Source organism: Strix uralensis, chromosome 32 (genome assembly GCF_047716275.1).
Source record: "Strix uralensis isolate ZFMK-TIS-50842 chromosome 32, bStrUra1, whole genome shotgun sequence".
In the NCBI taxonomy this organism is placed as follows: domain Eukaryota; kingdom Metazoa; phylum Chordata; class Aves; order Strigiformes; family Strigidae; genus Strix; species Strix uralensis.
In genome coordinates, this window is record NC_134003.1 from 3,139,358 (window position 1) to 3,155,515 (window position 16,158).

Below are 16,158 nucleotides of genomic sequence, written 5' to 3' on the forward strand. Positions count from 1 at the left end.
CCGATTTGAAGAACAATTTTATTGTTGATTTTTTTTTATAACAACAGTGCACAAACGTTAAAATATAACCCAGCTCCAGAAACATGTGGCTTCAGATTAGATACGCGTGATTTTTATGCTGTGTCTGCTGTAAAGCACCGATTACTTTATGAGCAAGTGACGCTTTGCGGGGGCAGGACACGCAGGGGCAGCCCCACGCCCGGGTCCTTCTTAGGGAGTTGTTTAGGAACAGCTTCTCCACCAGCAAACAGCCCCAAGGCAAACAGCCGCGAGGCAAAGCAGCACAAAACAAGGCAAAGAGCCCTTAAAGGCCGGTGACCTTGGCCTTGAAACAGTCAGCAGGGGTTACACAGGACCTTGTGAAAGGGGAAGGAGCAGAGAAAAGGACGTATATCATGTCTCGGAGAGATTCACTTGGCTGCCTCAGAATGAGAAGAAAGTGGAGCTTCTGTGGCTCACCCTGATGGAAGTCTAAATTTAGACAGGGGACAAAGTTCCAGCTGACCCGATTCACCTACGTAAAAGGCAAGTGGAGAGTAGGGAGGGGAGAGAGGGAGAAAGAGGAAAAAGACAGAAAGGAGAAAAAAAACCACACCAGAAAACGGCTCCAGACAGCAACTACATCCAGATATCAGAGGTACAGTCTCCACCGGGGTAACGGATCTCGTGAGCTAGGACAGGCCCACCAGGTTCCTTCCCAAAATCCACTAGGAAGTTTTTATTCGCCTTCAATCCACCTCTTTCAGTATCCACGTCAATCTGCAGCATAACGGAGCCTTCCCTGGAAGAGAGACAAGGAAACAGGTATTGGCAAAGGATTCGCACGGGCTGCCCTCTCTCCCACGTTTGGTTTGTCTTCAGTTCATTTAAAGTGTAAAGAATCCCGAACTCCAAATGGGCCTTCGCGGGTCTCGAAAGTGCGTTACACTGGCTCAGCGGAACCTGCGACCTCAAATTAGCAACGAATGAGTGAAAATCGGTGGCTGCTGCTCCTTATAAAGGAAGAGGCAAGCTGCACCGTGCCCTCCTGTGGCCATCTGGAGCATCGGCCTCTCCTTTCTTTAACACCCAAACCTGGAAGGTCTGTGCTGCCCCACTCAGAGGCCACCGGGAGTCCTGCGGATTCCAGGGGCCTGGGTCACATTCACCGGTTTCTTCCCATCCCCATCGACTCCCAAACAGACGATGATTTCAACAAACAGCGTGTGCAGACCCCAACTTCTGTGCGCCTGTTGGGTGGGGAAGGATTGTGGCCAGTGGGTCAAGCCCCTGGGCTGGTGGCCTGTGCAGAAAAGTTACAGGATCGGGTCTCCCTGCGTGGGAACTCTGCTCTGCGTTCCCGCTGGTACCGGCACATCACCGTTTAGGAAAGAAATCTTGACCGTGGGCTCTACGGTCGTCCTCGTTTACCAAAGCTTCCTTACTTGACGAGATCCGGGTAGAACTGCTTGTCCCATCCGCTGTACAGGGAGTTGGTGACGTACAACCTCTTCCCATCCAAACTCAGCTGGATCATCTGAGGTCCGCCCGGCACCCTCTTCCCCTGAAATTGTAACAGAGAATAAATACCCGCTCGAGACAAGCTGCCACAGAGGCTGAACTAAAGAAATGCAACAGCGAGGAGGAACGACAGCATGGCAGTTCTGCTACTCCGAGGAGCACCCAGTGCTCTGAAACCCTTGACAGAGGAGCAGCACGTCCCCTGCTTCGGAGAGGGAGCAGCTTGTACTGGGAGTCTTACTCCTTGCGAACAGGGAGCCCCAAAGCCATTGCTGATGAGTCCCACCTAATTCACAGAAGTAGTAAGGCAGGAAAGTAATGGCTGAAGGGTTCAGGCTGCTCTGCTTGGAGGGAAGCTCCAAACTCAAGCAAGAGGCGGGTGGTGAACACAGTGCAAAGAGCGTGTCGGTGCCGCAGCCGGGTCACGGTCGCGCTGTGAGGAAGAGGAGTACGTGGAACCTCCCGAAACCGCCGCTGGTGGCCAACAGGTTGTAGCCACCTTACTCAGTTCTTGCACATCCTGAGACTTTCCACAGATGGCTGCCTTGATGGTAACAGTATTAATGCACGTTTATAATGACCAGAGGCAATTAATGCTCTTTCATTTCTCTGTCACGACGCCAGGTGCCATCGAACTCTTCACCCCCCCACTGCAGGATGAGCTGGTTCAGTGCTTCACCCACCAGCTGCTGGAAGCTCCTCGGAGGCGGCGATGGCAGCGTGACGAACGCGCCCTGCGCCAGCTCTGAACCAGCCGGCGGCCAGCAGCAGGGAAGGTGTAAGGACACCAGCTCCGGCACGGCTGGGCAGCATGGCCAGTTCCCCCAGGACCCAGGACACTGAGCAGGATTTACTCCCTCCAGGCCAGGCTGACGAGCGACGCCCACCCCGGCTGTGAGCCGAGAGGCAAAGCGGCTCAGGTGCGGCTCCGTGTGGTGTCCCTTGGGCGGGGGGATATTCCAAAACGGGTCCCAGTCAGCAGAGCACTGACCACGTGCTCACCTGGATCACAAAGGGCTCCGGCTGACTCTGCAGCTCTTTGTCCTCCACCACAGTTACAGCCCCACCTTTCGTGATGCTGCCTCCCAGAAACACCTGAAATCAAGGGAACGTGTGAGGACGGCGTCAGCTATCGAAGGAACACGAAAGCAACACAGTGACAATTCTCAAGCAAAATTAAATCATCATTTTCTCCTTTTAAAAAAGAAGGGACCGGGCGGCCTGTCCTGCCCTTGCGCGTGGCAGCTCCGCTGCCGCCTCACCTGCCCCACCAGCCGGGGCCGGCGGCGGTTGGAGATGTCGTACTGGCGGATGTCACCGTGCAGCCAGTTGCTGAAGTACAGGAACCTGTCGTCCAGCGAGATGAGGATGTCGGTGATAAGACCTTCAAGAAAATATTCAGTATCAAAGTCAGGAAATGGACAGGACCAGCAACAAACAAGACCACGAGCCTGTTCTCTTTCAAAATTCTTGTCACAGCAGCCTCAGAAAATATGTTAAAATGTGGGTTGAACAAACACAACCATCCTTGGAAACCCAGTGCCTGCTCAAAGGAGGCTCAGGCTCTCCCAGTGTTCCCAGCACCATTCTGGAATACTCCAAGCTTGTGCTGAAAGACCCAAACTCCAAGTATTTCCCTAGAGAAGCTGACCTCAGGCATTGCGCAGTGGGGAGCAGAGGTCTGGCAATCTCCTGCATGGTGGCTCATAAACGAGGCTAATTTGGTTACGTCAGAAGTGTTACCCCAAGGATCCAAACAGAAATTTAGTATTTTACAAGGGAAGTGTTTGACGTTTACAGATAAGACTTTGCCAAAAGCCACAGGGTCCCAGGGAACTGAAGAAGACGACACCCCATTTCTTTTCCAGAGGGGCTCCCACTAACCAGGCATGTCAGGCAGGAGCCATCCTTGCACCTTCTTGCTGGGTACTTCAATCACCTTCTCTGCCGCCCAGTCTCCTTTCTGTGGAAGGCACGGGAGAGAACACAGCACCGTCACGGCCTTGGCGGCAGCCAGGGGGGCTCAGCTCCGCGTGGCCAAGGGACGAGAGGCAAATACAGTTTATTGAACAGGGCCCGTACCGAGGTGCTACGCGTTACCGCGGGGCGAGGACGGTAACTCTACTGCCAGGGAGAACGTTAGTGATGGTAGCGACCACATCTGCGATGGCTGTGACAGCAGCAGGACTAAGGGCTGCCAACCTCCCGCAGCTCGGGGTCCTGCCTCAGAAACGGCCACAGCTCTACTCTGCCCACCCCCCATCGCGTTCCCTCCCTCCTCTGCCTTCAGGCCTTCCCGAGGCTTCCCAAGGCCGGCGAGCAGAGGCCGCATGCGCGGCCACTGGGGAGGTTCCGCGTCTTCTGCTCAGCTCCAGCGCACAGACCTGCTGGGCCGGCCCGCAGGCCAGGGACCGAGCTGCCGAGCCACTGCCACAGCCCCTCCTCAGGGCACCCATCGGACTGATCCACGGTCGCTGCTGGGGGCCAGACCTTCCCCTCTTCGGCACTTTCACCGCTCATTAACTGATTAAATCGATCAACGAGCGACTGCGGAGGGCGGGGCTGCTGGAAGCGGGGCTGACAGACCGGCCCCTCTCAAGCTCTGGTTCCCTCGGGACGGGGCTGCCGGAGGTTTGAGCCGACACCGGCAACGCCGCGGCAGCGATCGGCAACGCGCCGGCCTCGCGCAAGGATGAGCCGCCTCGGCGGCCTCGCAGAGCCAAGGCGCCGCTGGGACACGCGCTGCCGTTAGCTTTGCCCTCCCACACTACCGTGTAGCTTGGCTGGAATTAGGCTGCAATTCGGAGCCATATTTTTTTAATCCGAATTCTACTATTTCCTAGGTGATCAGTGGCTTTCTGAAACCACCACGCCTGAGCTCTGCGTCTGCCCCAGCTTTCCCGACTCACCTCTGTCTTGTAGAACCGATGCACCGCGCTGCTCAGGCCACACGCAACAAACCCCTCTGCGGCCTCGGGATTGTGGAGGAATCGGATCTCCAGCGGCACGGAGCCCTTCCCCAGGTCAATGGCCTGAACGTAGGTGTGGGTGCTCCAGTCCCACACGTTAATGCGGCGGCCGTAGAGCCCTAAGGGATCAGGCAGGCAGAAACAAGCACAGAAGGGACGATTTTAGCAAAGAATCACTTTTACTTTTGAGCGTTTAACAAAACGCTCCCTCACCTCTCTCTATATCAGCGGGGTCAAACCCGTCTGCCAAGGCTTTGGGGGCTCCCCACTCGGTGCTCATCAGGACGTTGTGTCGCGGCTGGTACCAGAAGTCGTAACCCAGGGGAGGAACCTTTTCCCCATTCTCCCAATTTCCTTTCACTTCAAAGGTCTCTCCGTCCAGCAGAATAAAGCCACCTGGCATAAAAACCAAAGAAAATTGTTTGAAGACATTCACACAGATTCACAGCTTTAAATAAGATCAATAATATATTAATATTTAAATGTTTTCTAAATAGTGTGTAGAATGCAGCCCTATGCTTAAGGAAAACTTTGTGATTCTGTTGGTTTTGCTTTTGTGGACTAAAGCAAATGAAACCTGGATGTTTAAAGAACTTTATCACATTTTAATGAATTTTTTAAGCTTCAGTTTGCTCTATTTCTACTCAAGACAGTCCAATCAATCCGTTAGCCCTCCTAGAGCACATTTCAGTTAAGGGATATCTTAGAGAAGATCCTGGAGGAGTCACCTCTGGTTTAATTTGCTCACCACCGGTACCCTTGAATTACATAATATGCGTCTATTCAAGGTCGTGTTTGCCACGATCCGGAAGAGAAAACCCCTGTGAAAAGGAGCAGGGTTAACCACTTACCATCTGAGGTATATTCCTTCTAATAGCTCGTATTTCTCTTTAGCTCTCAGGTGGTTTACACCTGAATAGGCAGCAAAATTTATACACCAGAATCCTTCAAAAGTTTTAAGAGGAAATGCAATCTAGAACAGCTGGAAAGGCTCAATTTTCCTCTGACAGTGAGACAGAGGACTGAGGTCGGCAACGGACCCTTTCACGCCCGAGTCACAAACACTGAGCCGACAGGTTGTGTTGAGGAGCAATCCTTCCCTGCTCTCTGCTGAAGGGACCCAAGCGCAACGTCGGTGGGTTTCTTGCCCGTGTTACAACCACCAGAGCTGGTCGTCTTTAGCGATACACGTGGAAGACTGAGACGTGGAAGCTGAACTCACCTGCGGTCCCACAGAGGCTCCTCCCCAGCGGGTCTGAGTCGCTGCGGCAGAGCAACGACCACCCAGGTTACCTGGTCACGGAGGTGTTTGTTCTGTAGTTAAACAAACCACTGCTGGGGTGGGTGTGGGCACAAAGGGACTGTGAGCGCTTCAAAATTCTTCCAACTTTGCAGCCGGTACTTTGGGAGCATGATACTCCTGTACCACAAATACTTTTCTAGAGAAAAAAAATCTAGGGGATTAATACCTTTTCCATTGCCAGCAGGGTCTCCCAAACAGCTGATTAAGATGTCACCACTGCCCAGACAGTGAGAGGTGTGAGGATTAGCCACGTTGCCCTTCCAGAACAACTCCACTGGCTCGACAATCTAAAATGAGTAAACACAGAGTCATCGTCACCTTCACTGAGATCACCAGAGGATCCCGGTTCCACCCCTCAGAGATCAGCCTTCAAAGAGTGAGGAAGGAGTGGGAATGGCGGAGGTGCGAGGGGACGGCGGCTTTGCTGCTGGGTTTGGGGAGGGGGATGGCGGCTTTGCTGTTGGGTTTTGGGAGGGGGATGGCGGCTTTGCTGTTGGGTTTGGGGAGGGGGATGGCGGCTTTGCTGTTGGGTTTTGGGAGGGGGACGGCGGCTTTGCTGTTGGGTTTGGGGAGGGGGATGGCGGCTTTGCTGTTGGGTTTTGGGAGGGGGACGGCGGCTTTGCTGTTGGGTTTTGGGAGGGGGACGGCGGCTTTGCTGTTGGGTTTTGGGAGGGGGACGGTGGCTTTGCTGCTGGGTTTTGGGAGGGGGACGGCGGCTTTGCTGTTGGGTTTTGGGAGGGGGACGGTGGCTTTGCTGCTGGGTTTTGGGAGGGGGATGGCGGCTTTGCTGTTGGGTTTGGGGAGGGGGATGGCGGCTTTGCTGTTGGGTTTGGGGAGGGGGATGGCGGCTTTGCTGTTGGGTTTTTTAAGTACCTGTTGCCTCCTGCTTTCTACTCTGCCCGGTAACACAGTGCAACCCATGACATTTATTTGTTCTTCTCAAAAAGACAAACAGCAAGAGTGGAATGCTTAGAGTCAGAGTAATTCGTGCATCAGCGAGACACGGACACCTGCGTTGGGTTTAGTTGGCATCGGCAGCAGAAACAGCACTTGTGCCATATTCAGCTCTCACCGGAGCACCAGCAGTTCAGGGAGGGGAAAAAAATCTTTGAGGCTTGCCAGAGACTCAGTTTGAACCAAATTCACTGTGCAGGAAGAGACCTTTGGGGGTTTTATTGCACTGCGTTAATAGTTAAAGGCTGGCAAGGTTCTACAGAATCAAACCTGAAAGACTCTGAACGAGAGTGTTTGCAGGCAGGTGGGGTGGGACAAAACACGCTTCAGAGTTTCCTTACATTCCGCATCGTGCCCTGTCTTCAAAGTACATTTTTGGGAACTAAATTTGTCTCTGCCAAACCTGGAGCTTTGTACTGAAGTTTCAGACGTTGCTGCAGGATTCACCTGACCGAGCCCAGACGCTGGCAGTGTCTGTACCTCTGAGCTAATCCCCTGGGCTCGCTCTATGGCCGGGGAAAAGAAACAAACACCCTTAACACACAATTCCTTTACTCCAGAACAGTTTTGTAAACTGGGTTAGACAAATCTGACTTCAGCAGGGCCTTTCCCTGACTGTAAAGAGAATCTAAACGTTAGACATGACAAAGTGTGAGTCTCTATCCAAACCTGTGTCTATGCCAAATGAATTGCAGGGGAAGATTTATTTTGGGAAAATGTCAATTGTTTCCATGAGCAAGAGATTTAAAAAAATGTTCATTTCCCCATATTAAAACATTTTCTTAACTTTTTCTGTTAAAAACCCTACATATCACGTGTTTAGGAGCCAAGGATCACAAATCAAGAGGAAGGTGTCTCTTACGGAAGAGATCTGGTTCTGCTCAGTGAAAATCCAATCAAATTCAAACTCACGGCTGAAAACCATCCCGTGGACGGACGCTCGGCTGAACGGAGGAGTTTGCCTCGTCATCCTGTACTCAAAGGCAATAGCACAGTGTGCAACCACTTTGACTGAAATTCATATTGCGGAGGCAGGTGGAATTCTGGAACTTCCTAATTTTTCAGTGTTTGTCCCCACATTTACTGGTGTTCCTTTAGTGCAAGATTTTTGTGTGTTTATCAAAAAAACGGTAGGAGTTTCGAAACTCCCACAAGGTCCTAATGTTTGACAGTAGTTTCCGTAACTGTTCCGGCTCTCCCATTCTAAGTTGGAATCGATAAAATCACTGTCTCTTGGTCAAAATATAAGACCTAAAAGCAGAGTTTAAAGTCATCTAAGTATACCTTATGGATTCTAGGAGCTCGCGAGTCTGTTCCCACATCCACCACATAAATTCGAGAAGAGATCAGGCTTGGTAGAATCAGGCGATTTCTTCTCTTTGTGGCATCCCCAAAGCAGCTGCTGCAGGCGTTCCACCCCGAATGATGGAGCTCGTCCTTCAGGTTCGGCACGGGCAGGCGGTGGATCACCTGCAGAGCCACAGACTTAAGATTCAGTCGGGGATAGTTCTTCCCTTAGGCAAAGAAACGGGTCTTTATGTCAAAGCATAAATTAATAAAGAGCAGAAGGAAACTGCTGCTTGTTATTCAGGAAGCAGGTTCAGCCTGAGAGAGGCAGAGCTGAAGCTGTAAAGTGGGAGAAGAGAGTTGGACGTAGCACCGGTTAAATGCTGCATTTATTAAATTAATGCAAATCTTTAAAAGACTCCGTCTAATCAAGGAGACGTGCAATAACAACATGGAAAACACAACAGAAAAACCCCTCACTTGTCCCCGTGCTGCAAGTCTCTGACTGGGCCTGACTGTAGCAAACAGACTCGTTAATTTGCATTCTTGCTTCTGATTTTTACTTTTCCATTATATAACTAAGAAAAGCCAAAGGATTACAGCTAAGTTTTGTCAAAGTTTTAGGAGATTTGTTTCTTCCACTCCGCCACAATAAAACCCTAAGCAGTCGCTATAAAAAACAAAAAAGACAAATTATGAAAATCTTTGTTGCTAAACCTGATTCGCTGCTCCTTAAACCCCAGAGATCAGAGTCCAAAGTATCTTCAGTAATTTGAGTCCCACGGGCACCGCGCTGGGAGGCAGTTGAGCGCGTGCTAACGGCAGGAACCAACCGAGCAGCGTCAGGCCAGTCCCACCAGTATCCTGGATCTGGTATATCGGGAGCTGCCCACCCACAGCTTTCCACCGAGGAGGTAGATGGATTAGATTTATAACGTCTAATGTGTAGAACTTGCCAGGGTATCGCACACCCTGCGTTAGAAACTGTCCCCACTGCTGACACACCCCGAGGAAACGCCCCCAGAGCCCGAGCTCATCCCCAGCGTAAATCAGTGATGGTGTTACAAAAAGAACGATGAAAACACCAAGCACAAAAATGCTCTGAAAGCGCCTCGAGACGAACACGATAAATGTTAAGCCTTGAGCAACCTGGTAAGAAAACCAGCAGAGGATTTGCTTGGTTCTCAGCACAAACATCTACTGGACAAGGGTGACGTGACCCCCCCGGAGCGGCGCAGCGGAGCCGCCCCCCACACGGTACCTGGCAATAGCGCGGGGAGCCAGGGTCGACGTCCACGGTGGCCAGGTAGTCGGGCTTCTCTATCCCGGTGTTTCTGTAGATACAGGGCACGTACACAATCTCCTCCCGGGGACCTTTCAAGGCAGAAGTTTTGTTGAATGCGCCCAAAGACACCATTTTTACAAAAATCACCCCCCAGCGCTCCCCCACCCGCCCCCTCCTCTGCCCTGGACGCTCACTTGTTTTTACCAGACTGTATCTGCAAAGCTCTCCACCAAGGAAACTGGTTTTTGTTAGGTTAAACACTTGCTGCCGCTATTCTCAAAGCAAAGCTTTGTTCTGCAGCGTAGAGAAGCCGAAGGGTTTGTGGAGCGTCCGACACCCAGAGCCCTCTGCCCGCGCCCTGCCCGACGGCGCCCACCGCAGCGGAGTGCGCTCTGCCCGCGGCTGGGTGCGAGGTGAAATCAAATCTCTCCTGGTATCTAAAGTCTCCTTGGCCCTGCTAATTAACGAGCCACTCTGGAAGGCATCTACCTAGTCTGCACCTCATCTGACAACAATTCCTTTCCTGATGGCCCGGATTTAGGAATGCCCCAGCACTTGCCTTTCATGGCATCCAGAGGCGTTGCGTATCCTGGACCACATGCGCCGCATTTTGCTGATTGGAGGAAAAAAAGTTCCTTTAATTGCCGGATTATTTTAAAGCATAACTCTAAAAGGACACTGGTTTTGCGTTCAGAGACTGACAAATCTTAGATCCAATTTTTAAACTGCCAAACACCTGTACGTCTCGCTGACTCCAGCCAGCGCTGAGATTACTTGAGTTTCTGAAAATATACGCGATAGGACACTCCATGCTCAAAAATAATGGGAAATTTGGGCCTCCGTTTCAAGGCGTTGAGCCTCACCATTTTAAAGCACATTCATATATGACAAGGGTCTGGGATTTAAGAAAACTGTGTTAAATGTTTTACAGAGATCTGCTGAATCACTGCCAGATGAATAAGCAGACAGATTGCCCAATTTGAACAACCCATTTTATTATTACTGGAAAGCCTCCAGTCTTTCTCTGCATATAAATGCTGGGGAAGTGGTTATTTTTAAGGATTTACAGCCCGGGTGAGAGGTGATGCTGCAGGTGAGCAGAAAGGACACGGGGAATGATGGACCCGCTCCCCGCCTCTGCTCTTCCACCACAGCTCCAGCTGCCGGGACCCTCCCGGCCGGGCATCCCTCGCTCAGCACCTCCAGCACGGCCACGACACCACCAGTCAGACAACTGAGAGGGGAAACTCTCGTCTGAGGAAGCTAGAAAGGAAATCTCAGTGTCCTCGCAGAAGAAGAGCCCACGAAAGCAGCAGGACCCCGCCTGGCCGAGGGCTGGGCTCTGCGCTGGGAGGAACCATCTCACAGCGGCAGAGCAGCTCTTCTGCACCGAGGGCCAAACCCCGCCGGCGCGTCGGGGCGGCTCCGCGCACAAACCTCCCCACCTCGGGGGGGTGGCGGCCGCAGCGGTTGTTATCTGCGGCCCCTCTGTCTGGGAAGACAGGACTCCTCTATCAGGATCCTCCAGAATTAAGAGCGTGATCCTCAGCGAGCAGAGAGCCAGCTCGCTACTGCCACGTAAAACTTGCAACCTCTTCAGCTTCCTTCTGAAAAGTGTCTCAGCTCCCTTTGTGCCAGTCTGGATCCCAACCAACACCTCAGTGAAAATTATCTTAAACCAGCCTCATACACAGCGACTGCTGCTCTAACTCGACAGAACACACGTGCTCAGGGTTGCAGCAATAAATTGTTAGCTAGAATTAAGGAAATATTACCCTGGAATATTGCTTTAAGGGGCAGTTACAACACGTTGCAAGTTTATTGGCTTAACTGACAACATAAATCTCTACTTTTCTACAGTCACGGAGCCGCAGGCCGGCTGAGCACAACGCCGGGAGCTCCTGCTCCATCCCCTGATGGAACCAGGATAAAATCAGCTGTTCAAAGCACAGAAATACCGAAGCGCCGTGCAGCAGGACGCCAGCAGATTTTTTCAATATGACACGAAGTGAAATACATGTTGACAGAGGCAAAACCATCGTATAGTTGCCTCCCTCCCTACCTCAAGTGTCTGTACTAAAAATAAGCAAACCAGCTAATTATTTGCCATTTTCTGATATTTAAAAAGATAAATTTAGAGCAACAGTTTATTTCAGAAGGCCTCAGCTCTCAGAGGCAGCTCCGGTGCCCATTTAACCGCGGAGCCTTTCTCGGGAGGCGAAATGCTCCCAGCAGTCCGCTCGTAACGGCATCGGCAGGGGCTTCTCAGAAAGAGTCATTTAGTACTTTAGGTTTAATTTCACATTCTTTGTGAAATATTTTTATCTGGAAACACAAAATACAAAGTTTGCTTTGTTCCATTTATGTCTAAGCCATAATTTAAACTTTATTCCAATTTTCTCAATCACCTAAATTAGCAGGAGCTCAGTATGCATTAGACCACAGCTTAATTAGCATTGCAAATGCAGTTTTCTGCAGATTACTTTGAGAAAATGATTATTTGTGCCAAATTGTTTTCCAGAGAAAACATACAGCAAGATGATGAACGCTTTCTCTTCCTTCTTCTCCTACACATTTTTTTCTCCTTTCCCTCTGATCTTGTTCAAACACTTTTATTCTGAACCGTTGTCTCCCACCGCCCAAAGAGATCTGCGGGTGACGCGAGCCTCTCCTCGCCACACGGTGCCAAGCTCGTTTGTGAACGCAACACAAGGGGTTTGTCATGAAACCGTGATGCGTACCATCTCGTAGCAAAGTATGAACGATAATATTGACATTGCTACGTTAATAATCCCTGGTTAAACATGGCAATATGACTCGTTACGTTCCAGGTCCCCCGTTAATCTGGCAGCTGACCGAGTGTGTCCGACCCCGGCAGTGGGACACTGTCACCCACATGTGGTTTGCAAACTCCAGCGAGGACAAAAGCGTCGAGATTTTTTGTCTGCGGTGGCTCTTGCACCTTTACAGACAAATCCCCTCACGGGCGGCTTCCCACCCACGAAGTCCACCCTCCTTGTCTTTCTAAATCAAAGAATATTTCTCCACTGCCAACGGCTCACGTGTCAATTTAACAGAAGAACATTCAGCTTTAGCGGCCTCGTTGGACAATTTGCCTTCCTGAATTCACAGGTGAAGCTACAATAACCCCGATTCCTCCGTACTCCTCTGCGCTTATTTGTACATATACACCAAGAGCTGATAAAAGTGTCACTGTTCCTTTTGTTACCGCTGTCTACAGCGCTTCTCCCTTGTGAAGAGCAAAGGGAATTGAGGAATCCAGTCTAATTTCCTTTTGCTCTGTATTTTTTCATGTCTTTCCCTCTGTTCTCTTCCTCCTTTCGGGGAGGGACAGTGAACCAGAGGCACGTGGCCAATCCTTCATGAGCCACCAACCACTCTGGAAAACTCAATGCAAATCAACCGCAAGGTTTGGGGGTGTTTTGCTGCACTTCCAAAGGCTGAAAATACGTCAGCCCCCATCTCCCGCACAAAGCCCAGCGGGGGACGCCTGCGGCTTTCCATCCGCTCAGGACGTTTTAACAAAAAGGAGGCAGTTCCCGATGTCATAAATGTTAAAAGAGCTTCTCTGATGGTGGCAAAGACACCAGACTCTTTCGGCTGGCAGTGAAGAATAAAAAATGTTTCATTTCCCTCCTTTTTGGGGCACCAAGTTGTCCCACAGTGCCGCGTACAGCGCGGGGTCAAAGAACGACAGCGGCTCTGTCCGAGCGCGGGCACAGCCCAGACCCCCCCGGCTTCATCTGTCCCCGTTACCGGAGGAGCCACGTCACGCTGTGGCTCTGCCCCTCGGACCACGGGCGCTTCCTCCGCCAGGCAGGTCCCCCGGACCCCCCTCTGCCTTTTCAAGGGCTGTGAAGTCTCTAGAAATGCTGAGCTCCTCAGGGCAAAGAAATACTGGGAAATACAGATCAGCCCAAAGGACAGCAAATACCCCAAAACCTTATAAAAGCAAGATTTAAGGAGATTGCTTTATGAAGAACTTCTGCAAGTAGCTATTTTTTTTTTTAAATAAAAGGCCAATCCATTTATACTTATCTAACCAGTGTGTTGAAAGCACTATGACCACAAAGAGGTCTTCTTTGATAGTCTGGGCTTAACAGCGTGAAATAAAGGAAAGGAGCAGGCAAGACTCTTGTTCTATTTGCACTATTTTATGACACAGAGGTCTTCAGCTCACCTAAGACAAACGGACGGTGCCTAAGAGTCTTTAGAGAGGGAGTTTAGGAGCAATGAGGCAATAAATTAGCCACCTCTGATGAGAACTTAAAGTTGGGTGGAATAAACCTGGGCCAAACCGGGGTTTTTGCAGAGCCCGAGTAAACGGGAAGTTCTCTGAAGTTAAGGCGAGGCATGGGTTAAACGGTGACATATTAAAAATGGAGGCAGGCGAATCGGGTTTGTGGTATGATTGTGCTAAACCGCTGAAATAAACGCAAATGGGGAAAAAAAATCAGTCTATCAGCTGTAGAACATCCATGACAAGACCCAGCCCTTACAGAACAGACAGAAGAGGCCCGTTCTCTCTGGAATACCAGTCATTTTCCACGTGAAAAACTATGCAAGCAGACTTTAATGATCTGCTGAAGTTTTGAAGAGCGATCCAAGACCTGATCTACACTGCAGGAGCACGTTTTCCCAAAGCCTGTGACCCCTCCAGCACCCTCGGGCTGCCTGAGGCTTTCAGGTGCGGTGTTTAACTTCCCCTTCGTCCACCCTCTTACAGGGTGCGGCACCCGGTCAGACGGAGCTTAGAAAATGAAACTTTGTTAGAAAGCAAAGCAAAGCGAATATTCTTTACTTTGTACTATTAGAAAAGCACAGAAAGATTCACCCTGGGCAGATAAACCAGGCTGGGTACTTCTGCTGAGCCAGAATCATTTTTTGCCTGTGTAATAGGGGCTTTTTTTACCCAGCTCTACAACCTCACCCCGTTTTCTGAAATCCCCACGGAACAGCGTCCCCCGGGCGCGCGCCACAGTCACACGTTCTCACGCAAAAAAAGCTGTTTTAGTCCCCTCCCTCTATTTCCTGTCCATGTATCCAAAAATGAAAGTTCCTAAGGATTATGTGGTCTATCACAAAAATATAAGCAAAAAGTTAAATTCTGGTCCCCTGTGTCCCCTCGGCGTCACCCCGAGCAGCGAGCCCGAGCGCGTATTGCAGCTTCTAAACGCTGAGGTGCTCAAAGAGTCATTTAGCGGCAGCGTGAAGGGCACTTCCTGACGGCGGTAAAGCGACTTATTTAAACCCACCGGGGGGTTCCGACAGCTTGAAGAGGTAAAGCTTTAACAGTCGGAGTCTCTCCCCAGCCCACCGCCATCAGGAGCCCAGTGGCCGCCGCTCACGAGTTTCACCGATCTGTGGCCACGAGCGGCCGATCCCGGGTGGTCCCGGGGGCTGCGACTCTTACCCATGTCCGCTGGGCCCCGCGGGGGTGCTGGGGGTGCGCGAGGAAGGACGGCGCCCGGGACGGGGTTTCTGCGAGGCGAAAGCTGCCGGGAGAGGGTCAGATATGGGAGAGAGAGGGGCGGGCCGAGGGCGAGAACGGCCAAGGGGAGGATCCGGCGCAGGACGGGGGTGCTGGCTCCGCCGGGGGACAGCTCGCCTGCTGGAAACGTCACGGAATTGCTTCTTAAAGAGGATTCCTTCAACACTGACAGCTGCCCCGGGGAATTGGAAAATCTGGGTTTCGCTCTTTATTCCGTCTGGGGTTCTGCTGAACTGTCCCCAGTAAGAATGAGTCGATTATGTCCCACTGATTTTTGAAGGGACGGTGCTTTTTCCCAGGCAACATCACCTCCGTCATTGCCAAAACCTCCCCGGGAGAGGAGAGTGCGTTTTCCAGCCCTGTCCCCCTTCTTCCCCACTTTTACATAAACCACCAGTAACAGCAGAGAAACTAAACGGTGCTGAAACACCACAACTATTTCAGCAATTCCCTCCATGAAGCCAAGGAGTGTCAGGGAGAGCTGATGACCAACCTGTAACCGACCTTTTATTTAGATTTATTTAGAGAACTGAGCCTTCTTCCCCTGATCACGAGTTAGACAGGCGCAGTCCGTTAACCTCTTCATCGCCCCAGGCTGCCAGCTAAATATTCTGTGCAAACAAACTGCTGCTCAGAAATGCTTTTCTCTAAATTTTGTTTTTAATATTTCACAGCTGTAGCTCGGTATTCGAACTGCGTGATGGGCCAAGTCCCGGCTCTCTCACCATACCTGATGGGCTTACTTCTGCTAACTGGTTCAAAAAGATCACTTTGGGGGAAAAAAAGTATGTTTATTATTTTTGCCCACAAATCCGCAGCGTAGTTGGGCTGTTCATCCTTCATGAATTGTTCCTTGCACACCTATCACTCTTTCTGGTCTTTTCCTCCTCAGATACAGCCTTGTCTGTCCAACAGTTCCCTCCCTTCTTCACTTTTCACTTTAAAACAGTTTTACTACACATAAGCATGATTCAGTGGTTTTTTAAGCCACTATTTAAAAAGTGTGAGTAATGTATTTCATAAGCTCAAGCGACTCCGTTCCCAGGAGACACCACAAAACACTCACCGAGGATCCCCCTCCTCGGGCCAGCAGAGCCCCCCCGCCGTCAGAGGGACTCGGGGGCCAGAGGGGTCCCCAAAGAGCACGTCAGTTCCCAGATCTGTCACCCGAACCTCGGGCGGGGCGGGTGGGGATTCACTCGGTCTCAGCAATCCTTCTGCTTCCACCAAGACCCCCGGGAGCTGGAGCTGCCGAGGCCGGGAGCGCTGCTGCCACGGGCAGGGGGAGCGCGGGGCGCAGCCACCGCAAACGTGCCAGCCGGTTGGGCGGCGGTTTACTTCTGTTTAA

At 51.2% G+C, this 16,158-nt stretch overlaps 1 protein-coding gene across 1 annotated transcript; it reads right to left on the bottom strand.

Annotated features, from left to right (window-relative positions):
* Positions 1-14,935, bottom strand: LOC141936347 (methanethiol oxidase-like). The gene is made up of 12 exons (XM_074853228.1): positions 14,733-14,935; positions 9,858-9,911; positions 9,275-9,387; positions 8,011-8,196; positions 5,939-6,059; positions 4,683-4,865; positions 4,410-4,588; positions 3,385-3,463; positions 2,763-2,884; positions 2,503-2,595; positions 1,425-1,543; positions 1-781 (listed from the first exon to the last, which is right to left on the bottom strand). Exons 1-12 carry the CDS (start codon positions 14,734-14,736, stop codon positions 619-621), a joined length of 1,416 nt encoding a protein of 471 aa, XP_074709329.1. The 5' UTR covers positions 14,737-14,935; the 3' UTR covers positions 1-618.
* Between the last annotated feature and the right edge of the window lie 1,223 nt (positions 14,936-16,158).